At 45.8% G+C, this 19,671-nt stretch overlaps 1 protein-coding gene across 1 annotated transcript in view; it reads left to right on the forward strand.

Moving 5' to 3' along the window:
• The window catches only part of NOL10 (nucleolar protein 10), a 140,956-nt gene that overhangs the window by 112,955 nt on the left and 8,330 nt on the right, over positions 1 to 19,671 (forward strand). The window contains 1 exon segment of the mRNA XM_073625385.1: positions 1,602 to 1,704. Within this exon segment, the coding sequence (XP_073481486.1) occupies positions 1,602 to 1,704 (103 nt within the window).

Here is a 19,671-nt window from a genome sequence, read left to right on the forward strand (position 1 = left end):
CCAACGGTGATTAAATACCACCAAAAGAAAGCTCTATTTGTGTGAAAAAAGGACAAAAATTTTATATGGGTACAGTGTTGTATGACTGAGTGATTGTCATTCAAAATGTGAGAGCACCGGAAGCTGAAAATTGGTCTGGTTAGGAAGGGGGTTTAAGTGCCCAGTGGTCAAGTGGTTAAAGTGGTTGTAAACTCAAAAAAAAACCTGCAAGACAAAGGCATAATGAGCTAGTATGCTAGCTCATTATGAAATACTTGCCTACATGTTGCCTGGAATTATTTTCGGGTACATGGGGTCCGGTGCTGTGATTGGCCGGCGCCACAATGACGTCAATCCATCGCATGCGCATCGGAGCCGCCGGCCACGGCATGAGCGGGGCCATTTCTTCAGTGCACATGTGCCGCTGACGTCTGCACATGCGGATACAGTGAATATCATGGTTCCTACAGGTAAGCCTTATTATAGACTTACCTGTAGTGATAATTGCTGTAACAGAGATTATAACCAGTTTACAAATTCAGGATATTGGTACACTCCACTTTAATGTGTGCTAAGCTGACCACACAGATTGCAAACTGATTGCAATCTACTAAAGTTAAGTTTATATAAGGACATTGCTAGAAAGAAGAGATAATTAGGTGTCTGTCCGACAATAAGATGGCCACACACTCTACAATCTGATTGTACAAACTCTCTGCAAAGTTCTTTATATATAACAACTGAGTAGTACAACTGTGTAGTACAGTGGCTCATCTAAACAATTTATTATTTATATTTATATATATATATATATATATATTCACGTGGCGTGGACCCATTAAAAAAAAATGGATTTTTCAAACAAAATGTATTTTTTTTTTTTTTTTTGTCTTGCCTAGGTGCAAAAATCTTGCCATAGACTTCAGTGGGGCCTTACTCTGGCAGTATGAGTATCACATTCAAATCTGTTGGAAGTTACTTGCCAGGGTTTCTGCACCAAGGCTGGGGTGGAGAGGGGGTGGCTATTTTACCATGAATTAGGGTTCCAGTAAGTTTGTATACAATAGTAAATCTGCTCTTTAAGGTTAGTATCACTTGAAATAATCCAACACTTCCTGATGTGCTTGGGTATTTTGAGCACCTTGGACACTAAAGGTGCTTGCTATGGAACAGGGATATTGTCTAGCTTGTTGAAAAGACTCTAGCAGCTTCCAGTCTTTCTGTTGGTGAGACGTGTGACTCAAAAGCACCATTTGTGGTCAGGGATTGTGGGGTCCTTGAGATAAAATGGGTTACTTGAGAATGGACAGATACCACCCCAACTCTTTTTGGTAAAGTATCTGCCTTTCTGTGACCACCTTCAGCCATAGAATACATTACTGGTAGATCTTTTCCGAGTGTGTGCAGTTAGAATGTTCCTGTCTGATAGCACTTCTGTTGAGAACAATATGGTTTAGGAAGTGTCTTCTCAGCAAGTTAATGCATTAACTGTTAATACATCTGGTACATGTGTAACCAGGGACTCTGGGCATGTTTGCTCCCCAAAAGTGTTTAAATATTAGCGAGAATCTAGTAATTATTACAAGATCCGTGCCATCATTCTTTCTTTCTTTCTTTTTAAGGAAAACCCTTGAAGACCGCCTCAAGGTAGAAGAGAAACTTGAATCGCTCAATGTTACTGATACAGCAGTGGGAAGCAAACAGTTAACGTTCACATTGAAGAAGGTAAGACTGACATTTTAAAGAGGGCCAATCTCGAGAAAAGCTAAAAATGAATAATTGTTGTCCAATGGTGAGTGTAATGGCAAAAACAAAATCTCTGGGCAAAAAAAGTTTGACCAGTGCCTATCTAAAGCAGCACCTTGTGTTGGTTTGTATGGGAAATGAAGACAGTTGGGGCTGTAAAGCTGCCAATAGGCATGGGATGATATTCTAACTGGGCAGTGGCTTCTTTTTTAACCACTTAAGGACCGCCTCCCGCCGATGTACGTCGGCAAGGCGGCACGGGCAGGCAAAATCACGTACATATACGTGATTTGCCTCCCGCGGGTGGGGGGTCCAACCGAACCCCCCCCCCTGGTGCCCGAGGCGGTCCTGTTATGTCCCCCGGTGAGGGGGATGCCATTCGTTCGTGGCCCACCCCTCGCGATCGCCTCCGGCCAATCAGATCACTTCCTTTGCTGCTGTATGCTAAACAGAAGCAAAGGAAATGATGTCATCTCTCCTCGGCTCGGTATTTTCCGTTGCAGCGCCGAGGAGAGAAGACTTCGCTGTGAGTGCACAACACTACACACACAGTAGAACATGCCAGGCACACAAAACACCCCGATTCCCCCCCCCCCAATCACCCCCCCCCCCCTCCCTGTCACAAACTGACACCAGCAGTTTTTTTTTTTTTTTTTCTGATTACAGCATTGGTGTCAGTTTGTGACAGTTACAGTGTTGGGACAGTGAGTATTAGCCCCCTTTAGGTCTAGGATACCCCCCTAACCCCCCCTAATAAAGTTTTAACCCCTTGATCACCCCCTGTCGCCAGTGTCACTAAGCGATCATTTTTCTGATCGCTGTATTAGTGTCGCTGGTGACGCTAGTTAGTGAGGTAAATATTTAGGTTCGCCGTCAGCGTTTTATAGCGACAGGGACCCCCATATACTATCTAATAAAGGTTTTAACCCCTTGATTGCCCCCTAGTTAACCCTTTCACCACTGATCACCGTATAACCGTTATGGGTGACGCTGGTTAGTTTGTTTATTTTTTATAGTGTCAGGGAACCCGCCGTTTATTACCGAATAAAGGTTTAGCCCCCCGATCGCCCGGCGGTGATATGCGTCGCCCCAGGCAGCGTCAGATTAGCACCAGTACCGCTAACACCCACGCACGCGGCATACGCCTCCCTTAGTAGTATAGTATCTGAACGGATCAATATCTGATCCGATCAGATCTATACTAGCGTCCCCAGCAGTTTAAGGTTCCCAAAAACGCAGTGTTAGCGGGATCAGCCCAGATACCTGCTAGCACCTGCGTTTTGTCCCTCCGCCCGGCCCAGCCCAAGTGCAGTATCGATCGATCACTGTCACTTACAAGGCACTAAACGCATAACTGCAGCGTTCGCAGAGTCAGGCCTGATCCCTGCGATCGCTAACAGTTTTTTTGGTAGCATTTTGGTGAACTAGCAAGCACCAGCCCCAGGCAGCGTCAGGTTAGCGCCAGTACCGCTAACACCCACACACGCGCCGTACACCTCCCTTAGTGGTATAGTATCTGAACGGATCAATATCTGATCCGATCAGATCTATACTAGCGTCCCCAGCAGTTTAGGGTTCCCAAAAACGCAGTGTTAGCGGGATCAGCCCAGATACCTGCTAGCACCTGCGTTTTGCCCCTCCGCCCGGCCCAGCCCAGCCCACCCAAGTGCAGTATCGATCGATCACTGTCACTTACAAAACACTAAACACATAACTGCAGTGTTCGCAGAGTCAGGCCTGATCCCTGCGATCGCTAACAGTTATTTTGGAAGCTTTTTATTGAACTGGCAAGCACCAGCGGCCTAGTACACCCCGGTCGTAGTCAAACCAGCACTGCAGTAACACTTGGTGACGTGGCGAGTCCCATAAGTGCAGTTCAAGCTGGTGAGGTGGCAAGCACAAGTAGTGTCCCGCTGCCACCAAGAAGACAAACACAGGCCCGTCGTGCCCATAGTGCCCTTCCTGCTGCATTCGCCAATCCTAATTGGGAACCCACCGCTTCTGCAGCGCCCGTACTTCCCCCATTCACATCCCCAACCAAATGCAGTCGGCTGCATGAGAGGCATTTTTATGTGCTCCCGAGTACCCCTACCCAACGAACCCCCCCAAAAAAGATGTCGTGTCTGCAGCAAGCGCGGATATAGGCGTGACACCCTCTATTATTGTCCCTCCTGTCCTGACAATCCTGGTCTTTGCATTGGTGAATGTTTTGAATGCTACCATACACTAGTTGAGTATTAGCGTAGGGTACAGCATTGCACAGACTAGACACACTTTCACAGGGTCTCCCAAGATGCCATCGCATTTTGAGAGACCCGAACCTGGAACCGTTTACAGTTATAAAAGTTAGTTACAAAAAAAAGTGTAAACAAAAAAAAAAAACACATACAAAAATATAAAATAAAAAAAAATAGTTGTCGTTTTATTGTTCTCTCTCTCTCTCTATTCTCTCTCTATTGTTCTGCTCTTTTTTACTGTATTCTATTCTGCAATGTTTTATTGTTATTATGTTTTATCATGTTTGTTTTTCAGGTCTGCAATTTTTTATACTTTACTGTTTACTGTGCTTTATTGTTAACCATTTTTTTGTCTTCAGGTACGCCATTCACGACTTTGAGTGGTTATACCAGAATGATGCCTGCAGGTTTAGGTATCATCTTGGTATCATTCTTTTCAGCCAGTGGTCGGCTTTCATGTAAAAGCAATCCTAGCGGCTAATTAGCCTCTAGACTGCCTTTACAAGCCGTGGGAGGGAATGCCCCCCCCCCACCGTCTTCCGTGTTTTTCTCTGGCTCTCCTGTCTCAACAGGGAACCTGAGAATGCAGCCGGTGATTCAGCCAGCTGACCATAGAGCTGATCAGAGACCAGAGTGGCTCCAAACATCTCTATGGCCTAAGAAACCGGAAGCTACGAGCATTTTATGACTTAGATTTCGCCGGATGTAAACAGCGCCATTGGGAAATTGGGGAAGCATTTTATCACACCGATCTTGGTGTGGTCAGATGCTTTGAGGGCAGAGGAGAGATCTAGGGTCTAATAGACCCCAATTTTTTCAAACAAGAGTACCTGTCACTACCTATTGCTATTATAGGGGATATTATTTACATTCCCCGAGATAACAATAAAAATGATTAAAAAAAAAAAAAAATTAAAGGAACAGTTTAAAAATAAGATAAAAAAGCAAAAAAATAATAAAAAGAAAAAAAAAAAAAAGCACCCCTGTCGCCCCCTGCTCTTGCGCTAAGGCGAACGCAAGCGGCGGTCTGTCGTCAAACGTAAACAGCAATTGCACCATGCATGTGAGGTATCACCGCGAAGGTCAGATCGAGGGCAGTAATTTTAGCAGTAGACCAGTAAGCAGTAAAAATGTATTTATTTTGTTGCCACTGCACGTTTGTGCGCAATTGTAAAGCATGTCATGTTTGGTATCCATGTACTCGGCCTAAGATCATCTTTTTTATTTCATCAAACATTTGGGCAATATAGTGTGTTTTAGTGCATTAAAATTTAAAAAAGTGTGTTTTTTTTTCCCCAAAAAATGCGTTTGAAAAATCGCTGCGCAAATACTGTGTGAAAAAAAAAAATGAAACACCCACCATTTTAATCTGTAGGGCATTTGCTTTAAAAAAATATATAATGTTTGGGAGTTCAAAGTAATTTTCTTGCAAAAAAAAATTACTTTTTCATGTAATCAAAAAGTGTCAGAAAGGGCTTTGTCTTCAAGTGGTTAGAAGAGTGGGTGATGTGTGACATAAGCTTCTAAATGTTGTGCATAAAATGCCAGGACAGTTCAAACCCCCCCCCAAATGACCCCATTTTGGAAAGTAGACACCCCAAGCTATTTGCTGAGAGGCATGTCGAGTCCATGGAATATTTTATATTGCGACACAAGTTGCGGGAAAGAGACAAATTTTTATTTTTTTATTTTTTTTTGCACAAAGTTGTCACTAAATGATATATTGCTCAAACATGCCATGGGAATATGTGAAATTACACCCCAAAATACATTCTGTTGCTTCTCCTGAGTACGGGGATACCACATGTGTGAGACTTTTTGGGAGCCTAGCCGCGTACGGGACCCCGAAAACCAAGCACCGCCTTCAGGCTTTCTAAGGGAGTGAATTTTTGATTTCACTCTTCACTGCCTATCACAGTTTCGGAGGCCATGGAATGCCCAGGTGGCACAAAACCCCCCCAAATGACCCCATTTTGGAAAGTAGACACCCCAAGCTATTTGCTGAGAGGTATAGTGAGTATTTTGCAGACCTCACTTTTTGTCACAAAGTTTTGAAAATTGAAAAAAGAAAAAAAAAAAAAATGTTTTTTCTTGTCTTTCTTCATTTTCAAAAACAAATGAGAGCTGCAAAATACTCACCATGCCTCTCAGCAAATAGCTTGGGTGTCTACTTTCCAAAATGGGGTCATTTGGGGGGGTTTTGTGCCACCTGGGCATTCCATGGCCTCCGAAACGGTGATAGGCAGTGAAGAGTAAAATCAAAAATTCACGCCCTTAAAAACGCTGAAGGCGGTGATTGGTTTTCGGGGCCCCGTACGCGGCTAGGCTCCCAAAAGTCCCACACATGTGGTATCACCATACTCAGGAGAAGCAGCTAAATGTATTTTGGAGTGCAATTCCACATATGCCCATGGCCTGTGTGAGCAATATATCATTTAGTGACAACTTTGTGCAAAAAAAAAAAAAAGTGTCACTTTCCCGCAACTTGTGTCAAAATATAAAATATTCCATGGACTCAATATGCCTCTCAGCAAATAGCTTGGGGTGTCTACTTTCCAAAATGGGGTCATTTGGGGGGGGTTTGTGCCACCTGGGCATTCCATGGCCTCCGAAACTGTGATAGGCAGTGAAGAGTAAAATCAAAAATTCACGCCCTTAAAAACGCTGAAGGCGGTGATTGGTTTTCGGGGCCCCGTACGCAGCTAGGCTCCCAAAAAGTCCCACACATGTGGTATCCCCGTACTCAGGAGAAGCAGCTGAATGTATTTTGGGGTGCAATTCCACATAGGCCCATGGCCTGTGTGAGCAATATATCATTTAGTGACAAATTTTGGAAATATTTTTTTTTTTTTTGTCATTATTCAATCACTTGGGACAAAAAAAATAAATATTCCATGGGTTCAACATGCCTCTCAGCAATTTCCTTGGGGTGTCTACTTTCCAAAATGGGGTCATTTGGGGGGGGTTTGTACTGCCCTGCCATTTTAGCACCTCAAGAAATGACATAGGCAGTCATAAACTAAAAGCTGTGTAAATTCCAGAAAATGTACCCTAGTTTGTAGACGCTATAACTTTTGCGCAAACCAATAAATATACGCTTATTGACCTTTTTTTTACCAAAGACATGTGGCCGAATACATTTTGGCCTAAATGTATGACTAAAATTGAGTTTATTGGATTTTTTTTATAACAAAAAGTAGAAAATATCATTTTTTTCCAAAATTTTCGGTCTTTTTCCATTTATAGCGCAAAAAATAAAAACCGCAGAGGTGATCAAATACCATCAAAAGAAAGCTCTATTTGTGGGAAGAAAAGGACACAAATTTAGTTTGGGTACAGCATTGCATGACCGCGCAATTAGCAGTTAAAGCGACGCAGTGCCAAATTGGAAAAAGACCTCTGGTCCTTAGGCAGCATAATGGTCCGGGGCTCAAGTGGTTAAAGGATGGAAGGTGTAGAGGGAAGAGGTTGTAAAACTAGTTTTCCTGTACTGCCCCTTCTTCCCATCACCCCTATCCATAGCAGTAAACACAGGTGACCTAGTGCTGGAGCTCTGTCGGATCATGCCCAAATATCTGATCACTTTCTCTAAGCAGCTGTAGGTGAGAAGCAACTTAAAGTGGTTGTAAAGGCAGAAGGTTTTTTTTTATCTTAATGCATTCTATGCATTAAGATAAAAAAAAGTATGTGCAGCAGCCCCCCTAATACGTACCTGAGCCCCATCTCGATCCACCCATGTTGCACAAGAGACTCAGCTGACCGGGACTCTCCCTCTTCATTGGCTGAGACAGCCCCAAAGTGTCATTGGCTCCCGCTGCTGTCCATCAAAGTCAGTGAGGCAATGCATAGAGAGAAGGGGCAGGGCCGGGCCACGCACCTTGTCTGAATGAACACAGGATGCTGCGGCTCGACTTGGGTGCCCCCATAGCAAGCTGCTTGCTGTGGGGGCACTGAACAGGAGGGAGGGGCCAGGAGCACTGAAGAGGGACCCAAGGAGAGGAGGATTTGAGCTGCTCTGTGCAAAACCACTACACAGGGCAGGTAAGTATAACATGTTTGTTGTTTTTAACAAAAAAAAAAAAACTGGGACTTTAGTATCACTTTAAGCTGGCTCTTGCAAGAGTGAACAGCTATGCACAGAAAACATACTGGCAAAAGTGTCTGTGATCTAAGAGACGCTCCAGGCAAACCACTTACAGTAGGGGCTGCCTGAAAGAGAAGAAGAGTTGTGTTTTCCATTGTCAGATAATTATTTCAGCAGTGTGTTGACACCAGACTACACTAAAAATAGATTTAAATAATTAAAAGAAAACCTATAATGAACTAAATATGAAATATGCATTGCTATCATTTCCTGTATGTCTAACTGGTCCTTTTTGCTTTTTCTGTGGGCCCTGGGAGATTTTGTCATAATGTGTAAATAAATATACTTGGCATGGTTAAATCGTGGATGCCCTTTTCCAGCAATGCAACAGTCCAACCAATCACCGGCACTTTTATTTTACCCAGTCTTATTCCAGATTCGGAGTCTTCAGCCATCTTGATTGGCGAGGCTGGGATAATGTCATTTCATTGAATGCTCACAGCAATTACTTCATCCCCGTAGAGAATCATGCCGAGACTGTATACTGAGCTGTGCATGTGCTGACCACAAGGGAAAAGCATTTATGACCAGAGACATGCAGCATACTCTTATGTTAAAAAAAAAAAAAATCTACCTGTTAATTAAAAATGTAAGTTTACTTCCCATTTAAATCACTGATCTGACAAGCTGACAGATATGGCCTTCTGGCCTGTCTTCAGTTTTACTAATCTGAATAAAATATTGATGCCAGTAGCTAGTACTAGCATAGCTATTGGGTGCACTCTTGCTATGGGTGCACTCAAGCAGGCTCACTCCTGAGTCGCACTCTGTGTGTCCATTCACACACAGCGCCCGGCCTCGCCCCCTGCTCTCTCTATTGGCTCACTGGCTGTGATTGACAACAGTGGAAGCCAATGGCTCCCGCTGCTGTGTGAGCCAGTGAGGAGAGAGATCTAGGAGAGCTGCTGCTTATGCACATCGCTGGATCCAGATGGGGCTCAGGTAAGTATAAGGGTGGAGGCTGGGATGCTTCCCCGGGAGGTTTTTTTTTTTTACCTTAATGCATATAATGCACTAAGGTGAAAAAAAAACTTGAGCCTATTGAGCCGCTTTAATCCATGCCTGGATTATTCTGAATCTTAATGGAGTGGTGTCTCGGATAAGATTGGCAATATAGGTAGGTTTAGCTGCTGGAGGGTTTTAATGTTTGACAGTTTTACTGTCAATGAATAGAATTAGGGGAATTCAAGAAAATACTTGTAATAAAGGGGCTTCCCACTTTCATTAAAAATGCAGTGGAAGTAATTTTCCCACTCAGAATGGAATCTACTTTATGGGTCAAAAATCTCCACCAGTTTCTTTGGCTTAGGAAAGACAACTGAGCACATTAGGCATCAGTTAACAAGCGAAGTTGCCCATTGCAGCCAGTTTACTTTTATTGTACAATATGTTAGGTGAAAGCAGAAGGTGAGAGTTTGCATTGAGGAGAATAGTTTTTCCCTCAAACCCCTAAATATCATACAATGTGGCTACACTGTACTCTTTTTGTATGAGACTAAGCTGCAATTAAAAAAAAAAAGGGGACTATTACAGTCACACAGTGGCATCATCATCCAATCAAACTTTTCTTATACATAGATTCTGGCAGTGCACTTTGTTAGTCTGTGGCATCATCATCCAGGAATAGTATTCAGTAAAATTACTCTGGAAAAGTGACAATGTTGTATACAACATTGAAAGCTATTGTAAAATCTTTGCTTGTCTGAATTTTAGAAAGCAGCACACCAAGAGTCTGTTCATACCAGCAGCTCATGTAAATGTGAGGTATATGCTGCTGTTTATACATGGGCATACAGTTAGGGCCATATATATTTGGCCACAGGCACAATTTTAGCTTTTTTCAGGTATTTACCAAAGCTTATTCAAGCTATAGTTATATAATGGATAGGAATTACAGTTCTTAGGAATAGATCCCTTTCTCTTTCATTCATTGACAGACACATCCTTCTTTATTAAGAACCAATGGAGTTATATCGCCCCCTACAGGAGTAGGACCCTAGGCAGACAAAAGACTTGGCTATGCCCATGGGCAGTCCTAGGTGACATACACCCCCCTCTCTGCTACAGGCCTTCGTTTTTTTCCTGCCTAGTCAGGAGTAAGGACCTAGTTCCCTGTTGGGATCTCTTGTCCTGGCAGTTTTTATTTATTTATTTTTCCCTGGATTTTTCCGGTGAGATCTACAATCAACTGCCGGGCTGGACGACGGGCTGGACATTCGATCCAGTGGTCACCCCAGTCTGGCCAGCAAGCGTGTGCAGACCGCAGCTACGCGCTAGGTCGGCCGCGACATAGCCCCACTGGATGGAGTTAAATGTCTCGCGAGGACGCATGCAACCGGGTCTCGACTCAAGTCGTAGCGTCCCTCATGGCCGACAGCCCCCCCACTTCGGTGGTGAGGAGGTTCTGTCTGGAGTGATGCCCGCTTGGTCCTGGTATGGTGGGTTTTTTGTGGCGGACGCGGGTCCCTCCCTGGGTTAGTCAGTCCTGCGGGTCCCCTCTATCCCTGCACCCTCTTTTCCTAGTCCTGGAGGTCCCTTGGTAACCCCCCTCTTCCCTCCATATGAGGTAGTGTGCCTGTGGTGGGTCCTGGGGGGCAGGGTTGAATACTGGTGAGCTGGGGGCGTGCACCGCCTAGGTGCTGTGCTTACCGGGGGGGGGGGGGGGGTGGCGTCACTGGGTCCGGTGCCCGGATCCTCTCTTTTTTGCTCCTAGGAGGCTACAGGGTTCTCCTGCATCTGTAGTAGACTCGTGTAGCACGGCCGGCGCCCATTTTGCCATAGCTGTTGTCCTCTTCCCTAGTGCCTGAGGACTTCCTATGGCCGGCGGCTATTTTGCCGTAGACGGCGTCCTTTTCCCTAGTGCCTGCGGCCATGTTTGTGTAGCTCGGCGGCCATGATATGGTGGATTTTTGGCTCAGGCAACAGCTGCCATTACTGTGTAGTCCAGGACACCGTTTTCTGCAGACGGAAGCCCCTCTTTTTAACCTAGGACTGACTCCTGTGATTTCTTCACCCGTGGACGCCACGTGTGTGCAGGTCGACATCGGAGGCAGCAAGCACTATGCTAGGGGGGTGTTGAGTCTGGGGGCCTGCTGTGGGGTGTCTTGGTGGTCCAGTATCACAACCGATGTGGGGGGTGTCCCATTGTAGTGGTCACTTTGTTGTGGGGCTCTCCTTTTTTCTCTCTTATGGAGTCTCAGAAGCATGTTTCCCCGCCTGACCCCCTGTCAGAGTCTGCAGGTCCCTCTGGGTCCCAGCCCTGGAGTCCTTTGTGTTCTGAGTGGAGGTGGCTCTTGGGCGGCAGACTAGCAGGAAGAGTCCCCTGCCTTCCCCCGCTTCATCTGTCTCGTCAGATCCTGAAACTGATTCAGCTGCTATGGACGGGGCCCACCCTGTGGGGTCTGCGGCCATGCTCCTAGATCTGACAGTGAGGATAATTCATCAGCCCCAGTGACTGTGCACGAGAAGGCGCTGGTGGATGCACTGATTGCTTCTGTGCAGGAAACTTTAAAGATAGAAGATGCAGCCACGGCTGCGGTGGAGGTGCCGGTCCCTTTTGGCACTCACAAGCCACCTCGCGTGGCAAAAGTGTTCCCTTATCTCTCCTTTTTTGACAAGTTTGTCTATAAAGATTGGGAGCGTCCAAAACACCCCTTTGTGAGTGTTTCGCTGTGCGTTATCCCTTTGAGGAAAGTCTGCTCAAAAAATGGACAACTCCGCCTGTGGTGGATCCCCTGATTTCCCGGTTGAACAAAACCACTATGATTTCTGTTGAGGACTCTCTGGCCTTTAAAGACCCGGCTGGCGGGAAGGCAGAGTCTCTGAGCCGCACTTTGTTCACGTGGCCCTTCCTTCTCTGCTCACAGAGTTTTTTCGTCCCTCAGGGTCCACTGACAAAGGCTCGAAGTCTTTCAAGCCCCCCTCGGGAGGTTCTAAGCGGCCCTGGTCAGGCAAACCGAGAGCTGGTTTCCCCAGACCCCCAGATAAGGCTCCTTCGGCATGAAGAGGCGCCCTCACCCGTATTCCGGGTGGGGGGACGTCTTCCCTGGTTTCCTGGCCCATGGACCTCTCTGATAAACAAGTGGATCCACAAAGTGATTCTGTCTGGTTACAAAATCGAGTTCCAGACTTGTCCCCCAAGCAGATTTTTTCCATCCAATCTGCATCTGTCTCCAGACTGCTTGTTAGCCCTCCAGGGAGCGGAACAAGGCCTGTCGCTCCAGGGGGTGATTGTCCCAGTGTCGGAACGCTTCCAGGGTTTTTATTCAAACCTATTTACGATCCCCAAAAAGGAGGGTACGGTACGTCCGATTCTGGACCTCTAGGCCCTGAACCGCTATGTGCGGGTGTGGAAGTTCAGAATGGAGTCCATTCACTCCGTGGTGGCATCTCTTCATCAGGGGGACTTTCTTGCCTCCATCAACATCAAGGATGCCTACCTGCACATTCCGATTTGTGCACAGCACCAGCTGTTCCTCCGCTTTGCTGTGGGAGAGGAGCATTATCAGTTTGCGGCGTTACCCTTTGGTCTCGCCTCTGCTCCTCGGGTCTTCACCAAAGTGTTGGCCCCGGTTCTTGCACTGCTGCGCCAGCGGGGAATTTCTGTTCTGGGCTATCTGGACGACCTTCTGCTGCGAGCAGAGTTCTCAACGGCCCTGAGGGGCAACATGGAGATCACTGTTCAGTCTCTGGCAAATTTTGGGTGGCTGATAAACTACCATAAATCTGACCCCAGTTCGGAAATTGGTTTATCTGGGTCTGACCTTGGATTCCGCTCGGGCCAGAGTGGTCCTTCTGCACGACAAACTCCAGAAAGGTGGGTCTCCCTGCAGACTTGCATGGGGGTACTGGGCCTGATGGTGTCTAAGTTCGAGGTAGTCCCGTTCGCTCAGTTTTATACGAGACCCCTGCAAAGGGAAATCTTGTTAAAATGGGAAAAATGTGCCGAGTCTGACCAGGTGGGGAGGAGTCCTGGGCCTGAGCTTGACTCAGGGTCACTGGACGCTGGAGGAATCGAGGCTACCTATCAACATCTTGGCACTCCGGGCGATCAGACTCTGTCTGGATCATTGGAAGGATCGGCTTCAGGGGCTCCCGATACGGATCTAGTCAGACAATGCCACGGCGGTGGCCTATGTCAACCACCAGGGAGCAACGAGGAGTGTGTTAGCTGGCCTGGAAGTAGCCGGCATTCTACGCTGGGCAGAACGTTTCGTCACGGCCATCTCCGCCATTTACATTTCGGGGGTGGACAACTGGCAGGCGGAATACCTCAGGCGTCAAGTACTGGACCAAGGGGAGTGGTCTCTCCATCAGGAGGTATTTCAACAGGTCTGCCTATGCTGGTGATCTCCAGAGGTAGATCTGATGGCATCCTGAAACAACAGGAAGGTGTAGAGGTTTGTGGCCAGGTCTCAGGACCCTCTGGCGGATGCCTCAGATGCTCTGGTCGCTCCATGGGATCAGTATCGCCTCATCTACGCCTTTCCTCCTCTCAAGCTTCTGCCACGGCTGTTGCGCAGGATCAAGGCCGAAGGAATTCCGGTCATTCTAGTGGCTCCGGACTGGCCTCATCGGTCCTGGTACACTGACCTGGTGCGTCTGGTCGCAGATGCCCCCTGGCGGCTGCCTCTCAGGGAGGATCTGCTATCCCAATGGCCGATCTTCCACCCTGTCTTACCGTCGCTGGCTTTAACGGCCTGGCTATTGAAAGCCAGGTTTTGAAGGATAGGGGCTTATCTGCGTCAGTGATTCTGACGCTGCTCAGAGCTAGAAAGTCTTCTTCCAGGAAGGTATATTATAGGACGTGGAAAGCGCATATTTCATGGTGTGAGTCAGTGGAGTTTCACCCACGTTCCTTTTCGGTGGCTCGGATTTTGTCTTTTCTTTAGAGGGGCATTGAAAAGAATTTGGCCTTGAGTACTGTCAAGGGCCAGGTGTCGGCCTTGGACGTTTTCTTTCAACAATCCCTGGCTTCGCATTCCCTGGTGCGTACCTTAATTCAGGGAGTGCGACATGTGGTTCCACCGGTGAGATCTCCCTTGCCACCGTGGGACTTGTACTTTCGGTTCTACAGAAGCCTCCATTTGAGGATATTCGAGAAATTCCCCTGCTCACGCTATCACAGAAGGTGGCCTTCTTGGTGGCTATTACTTCTGCTCGCAGGGTGTCAGAGTTGGTGGCGCTATCCTGTTGCACTCCCTGCTTGGTGATTCACGAGGACAAGGTGGTGCTTCTTCCTTGTCCTTCTTTCCTTCCAAAGGTTGTCTCTGATTTTCATTTAAATGAAGACATCGTGTTGCCTTCTCTATGTCCCCGGCCGCAACATCCGAGGGAATTTGCCTTGCACACCTTAGATGTGGTACGGGCAGTCAGGGTGTATTTGGTGGCCACTGAGTCTTTTCAAAGGTCTGTTCGTGATCACGGACGGGCCAAAGAAGGGGCTATCTGCTTCCTCAGCGACGATCTCTAGATGGATTAGGCAGACGGTGACTCAGGCCTATTCTATCAAGGGTCAGGTTCCTCCCATCCCGGTGAGGGCGCACTTGACTCAGGTGCTGAGTGCCTCCTGGGCCTTCCGTCATCAGGCGTCAGTAACTCAAGTTTGCAAGGCGGCCACCTGGCCGTCGGTGCACACTTTCACAAAATTTTACAAAGCGGATGTGCTGGCATCTGTGGATGCTTCTTTTGGCCGCAAAGTTCTGCAGGCTGCGGTCTAGAGGGTTTTTCCCCCGTGAAGGGGTTTTTTTTTTTTGTTTTGTTTTTTTGCTGGTCAGGTGGGCTCTGGGTTGTCTGGTTGGCCTGGGTTTTTTTTTGTTTTTGTTGGCTGCCCCACCCCTCATGTTTGGCACTGCTTTGGGACATCCCTATGGTTCTGAATAAAGAAGGCTGTGTCTGTCAATGAACGAAAGAGAAAATAGGATTTTTGAGGAAAGCAAGAAGGCACTGGTGAACTCAGCAACATAAAAAGGCCTGGCCGTCCACGGAAGACAACAGTGGTGGATGATCGCAGGATCCTCTCTATGGTAAAGAAAAACCCATTCACAACATCCAGACAAGTGAAGGACACTTTCCAGGAGGTGGGCGTATCTTTGTCAAAGTCTACAATCAAGAGAAGACTTCACGAGAGCAAATACAGAGGGTTCACCACAAGCTGCAAACAATATGCCTGAAGAATGGAAAAGCCAGATTAGACTTTGCCAAAAAACATCTAAAACAGCCAGACCAGTTCTGGAAAAGCATTGTTTGGACGGAAGAAAAAAGTGTGGAGACAGCTTTGAACAGCTCATGATCCAAAGCACACAACGTCTGTACAACATGATGGAGGCAGTGTGATAGCATGGGCATGCATGGCTTCCAGTGACACTGGGTCATTGGTGTTTATTGATGATATGACAGAAGCATCCGGATGAATTCTGCAGTGTTTAGAGATATACTGTCAGCCCAGATTCAGCCAATGATTGGACAGCACTTCACAGTACAGATGGACAATGATCCAAAACACACTGCAAAAGCAACCCTGGAGCTTTTGAAGGAAAATAAGTGGAATATTCTGCAATGGCCGAGTCAATCACCTGATCTCAACCCAACTGAGCATGCATTTCACTTGCTGAAGGCAGAAAAACCCACAAACAATGAACAACTGAAAAGAGCTGCAGTTAGAGCCTGGCAAAACATCAGAAAGGAGGAAACCCAGTCTTTGGTAATGCCCATGGGTTCCAGACTTCGGGCAGTCAATGCCAGTAAAGGATTCTCAACAAAATGTTAAAATATTAAAAATTAACATTTTATTTGTGATTATATTCATCTGTCCAATTACATTTGAGCCCCTGAAAATGGGGGGACGGTGTATAAAAATGGTTACAGTTCCTAAAATTTGTACTTGATATTTATGTTCAACCCCTTGAATTAAAGCTTAAAGTCTGTACTTCAAATTCATTTGTATTGTTTCGTTTTAAACTTATTTTGGTCGCATACAGTGCCAAAAGTATGAAAATTGTGCCTGTGTCCAAATATATATATGGACCTAACTGTATTTGAATGGGCAGCCACTGATTTAAGCCTGGTACACACTACTAGTTTTTTTTTTTTTTTTTGTTTGTTTTTTTTTTTGGTTGAACAAAAAAAAAAACTGACCACTCAGGTCAGAGCTGCTGTACTAACAATCCAATGTTCTGACAGGAGGGACAGTCACCACCAGCCCCCCCCCGCCAGAACACTCTGGTCAGCCATCCCAGCTGAGAACGCTGATTGGGAGCTGATCGGCAGACCTTTGTCGGTCAGGCCCCATGGACAGAAGCTGGCCGAATGACCGGCTGTAGTACACATGGGCCGAATGCCGGCTGGTTTCTATTGATCCTGCTGATGCCACCCGATATTCGGCCCGTGTCTACTAGGCTTTAGTCACCATTCCAAGACATAAGAGCTTGGTCAGGAACAGTAGGTCACAACACAGTTTGTTGATTATACAATGAAACTGCAGACTGATGAGCTCCTCACTGTGCTCACTATGATCTCTTCTCATGTCAGCATGTTCAGTGTGAGCACATGCAGTAGAGATTTATTGGGGTTGAATTACTAAAACTGAAAGTGCAAAATGTGTTGTAGCTGTGCATGGTAGCCAATCAGCTTCTAACTTCAGCTTGTTCAATTAAGCTTTGACAATAAAACCTGGAAGCTTATTGGTTTCTATGCAGAGCTGCACAAGATTTTGTACTCTACCGTTTTAGTAAATCATCCTGATTGTGTCCCGGGGCTGCTATACCGGGGATTGCAGGAATACTTGCACTAGTTGTGCTGAAATACAAATTGAACCTATATTTGCTTTTACAGTGCTACTGTATGCACATTTCTTTTACTTGCCTTCTCCACTCCTATCGCCCTAAAACCACTACAGCCACTGCAGCGATATCAATTATTCCTTGTGGTCAGCACTTGCACTCTTTTTGACATGCTCTGTGTCCCTGATGTGACAGTATTTGAGACTGGTGATTGGTAGCCCATGCACCAAGCACTGCATTATGGGATAGTAAAAGGGGGGGGGGGGGGTGTACATACTTGTAAGTCCTGGAATTTTCATAGGGGGTGCGTTGAAACATAAGTAAAGACATAGGGGGTCATTAACGAAAGGCAAATCTACTTTGCACTACAAGTGCCCTTGGAAGTGCAGTCGCTGTAGATCTGAGGGGGACATGCAAGGAAAAAAAACAGCATTTTAGCTTGCACATATAATTGGATGATAAAATCAGCAGAGCTTCCCCTAATTTTAGATCTTCCCTTCAGATCTACAGCGACTGCACTTTCAGTGCACTTGAAAAGTGTATTTGCCTTTCGTAAATAACCCCCCATAGTAGGGTTGGCTTTTCTGTCTACATGTTTCCTTTTATCGTGTTATTAAACATTTGGGTATATCTGACAAGAGTTCAGATATAAAAGATTTGGACATTTCAGCCTTATAGATGACACTTTCACATATCTAAAGACAAAAGAATACCGGGAATGCTTTTAAACAGCTGGGATTTATCAGCAGGGCACAGAAGAGACCTGATTTGTGATTATGTAATGTGCATGACTAGCTTTACAGGCAGCTGGTCAGAGCAAAGTAACTTCTAGATGACAATTCATTCATCCCGTCCTTTGCCAGCTAGTAAGGCATTTCTTTGACGAAGCATTGCAGATCTTATATTTAGCATTCAGGTAATCTGATCCTGCTCGGTTTAAACTTTTTTTTTTTAGAGAGCTGGTCAATGCTGGGAGAGAGCCAGTTGTGTTCTAGCAGTTGGCCTGCTACCCAAAGAATCGCTTATCTCGGACGACATCTTGTCTTCCACAATTCTCAGCAAAATGCAGCACAGACCAGGCTAATGGGAAATCCCATCGTTAGAGGCTATCACCATAATTAGGCATATTATAAGATTGTATTATTTACTGAGATTAAATGAAAATGTAGTTCTTATACGCAACACAGTTTATTCCAGTTTATATATTCATTAAAAAAATTAATTAAATGTTTTTTTTTTTTATAAAGCCGACAAATATCGTCATTTTTCAGTGACAGCATTGTATATCCCCCTGCACAGTAGGCTAGGTGGGGGAGAGTGTCAGCCATTAAGACTCATTCCATTCCGGAGAGCAGAGCAAAACGACATTCTCTTTAGCGTGCTGCTGCTGCTTTATCGTCCAGTCATATTGATTCACGTTTACATTGCTTCAATATGCATACAAGCCAAATAAGACATTTGTCACCAACAGTGGGTAGAGAGACAATTATTCCGTATTCCCAGAATGGCAAGTTAGGCTGTTTAGGATGACACAAGCACAGGACAATTCTGATCTTCTGGCAGGATTAGCAGGTATTTTTTTGCCCTTAGTAACCACTTGACTCCCAGGCCAATTCTGCCATTTCTCTAAAAATCTGCATTTTTTTTTTTTTGGAATTTGGAACCCCCAAACATATATTTTTAAGCAGAGGCACTATAGAGAAAAAAATGGTGGGTGTTGTAATTTTTTTATGATGCCCGATACTTGCGCAGCGGTTCTTCAAACGGGTTGAGGTCAGAACTCTGTACAGGCTAGTAAAGTTCTTCAACTCCAAACTCGCTCATCCATGTCTTTTTGGGCCTTGCTTTGTGCACTGGTGCGCAGTCATGTTGGACCAGGCAGGGTCCATCCTGTTCCCACAAACTTGGGAGCATGAAATTGTCCACAATGTCTTGGTATGCTGAAGCCTTAAGGTTTTATGTCAGTGGTACTAAGGGGCCAGGCCCAGCCCCAGCCCCAGCCCCAGCCCCAGCCCCAGCCCCAGCCCCAGCCCCTGAAAAACGACCCCACACCACAAGACATGGATGGGCGAGTTTGGGGTGGAGGAACTTGGCTGGGACTTGACTGGCCTGCACAGAGTCCTGACCTCAACCAGATGGAGCACCTTTGGAATGAATTAGAGTGGAGACTGCGAGCCAGGCCTTTTCTTCCAACATCAGTGCCTGACCTCACAAATGCGCTTTTGGAAGAATGGTCAAACATTCCCATAGACACACTCCTAAAACTTGTGGACAGCCTTCCCAGAAGAGTTGAAGCTGTTATAACTGCAAATGGTGGGCCATCTCAATACTGAACCCTACGGACTAAGACTGGGATGCCATTAAAGTTCATGTAAAGGCAGGTGTGACAATACTTTTGACAATATAGTGTTGGTAAGGCGGTTAAACCGATATAGCAACATTTTTTCAACTATATCATTAGCAGACCTGGTCTGCCAATTTATGTACCCCTTAAAAGTGAGTACACCCTCACATTTCTGTAAATATTTTATTATACCTTTTCATGTGACAACACTGAAGAAATTACACTTTGCTACAATGTAAAGTAGTGAGTGTACAGCTTGTATAACAGTGTAAATTTGCTGTCCCCTCAAAATATCTCGACACACAGCCATCAACGTCAACAAAAGTGAGTACCCTCCTAGGTGAAAATGTCCAAATTTGGCCCAAAGTGTCAATAATTTGTGTGGCCACCATTATTTTCCTGCACTGCCTTAACCCTCTTGGTCATGGAGTTCACCAGAGC

This window comes from Aquarana catesbeiana, linkage group LG04 (assembly GCF_042186555.1).
Source record: "Aquarana catesbeiana isolate 2022-GZ linkage group LG04, ASM4218655v1, whole genome shotgun sequence".
In the NCBI taxonomy this organism is placed as follows: domain Eukaryota; kingdom Metazoa; phylum Chordata; class Amphibia; order Anura; family Ranidae; genus Aquarana; species Aquarana catesbeiana.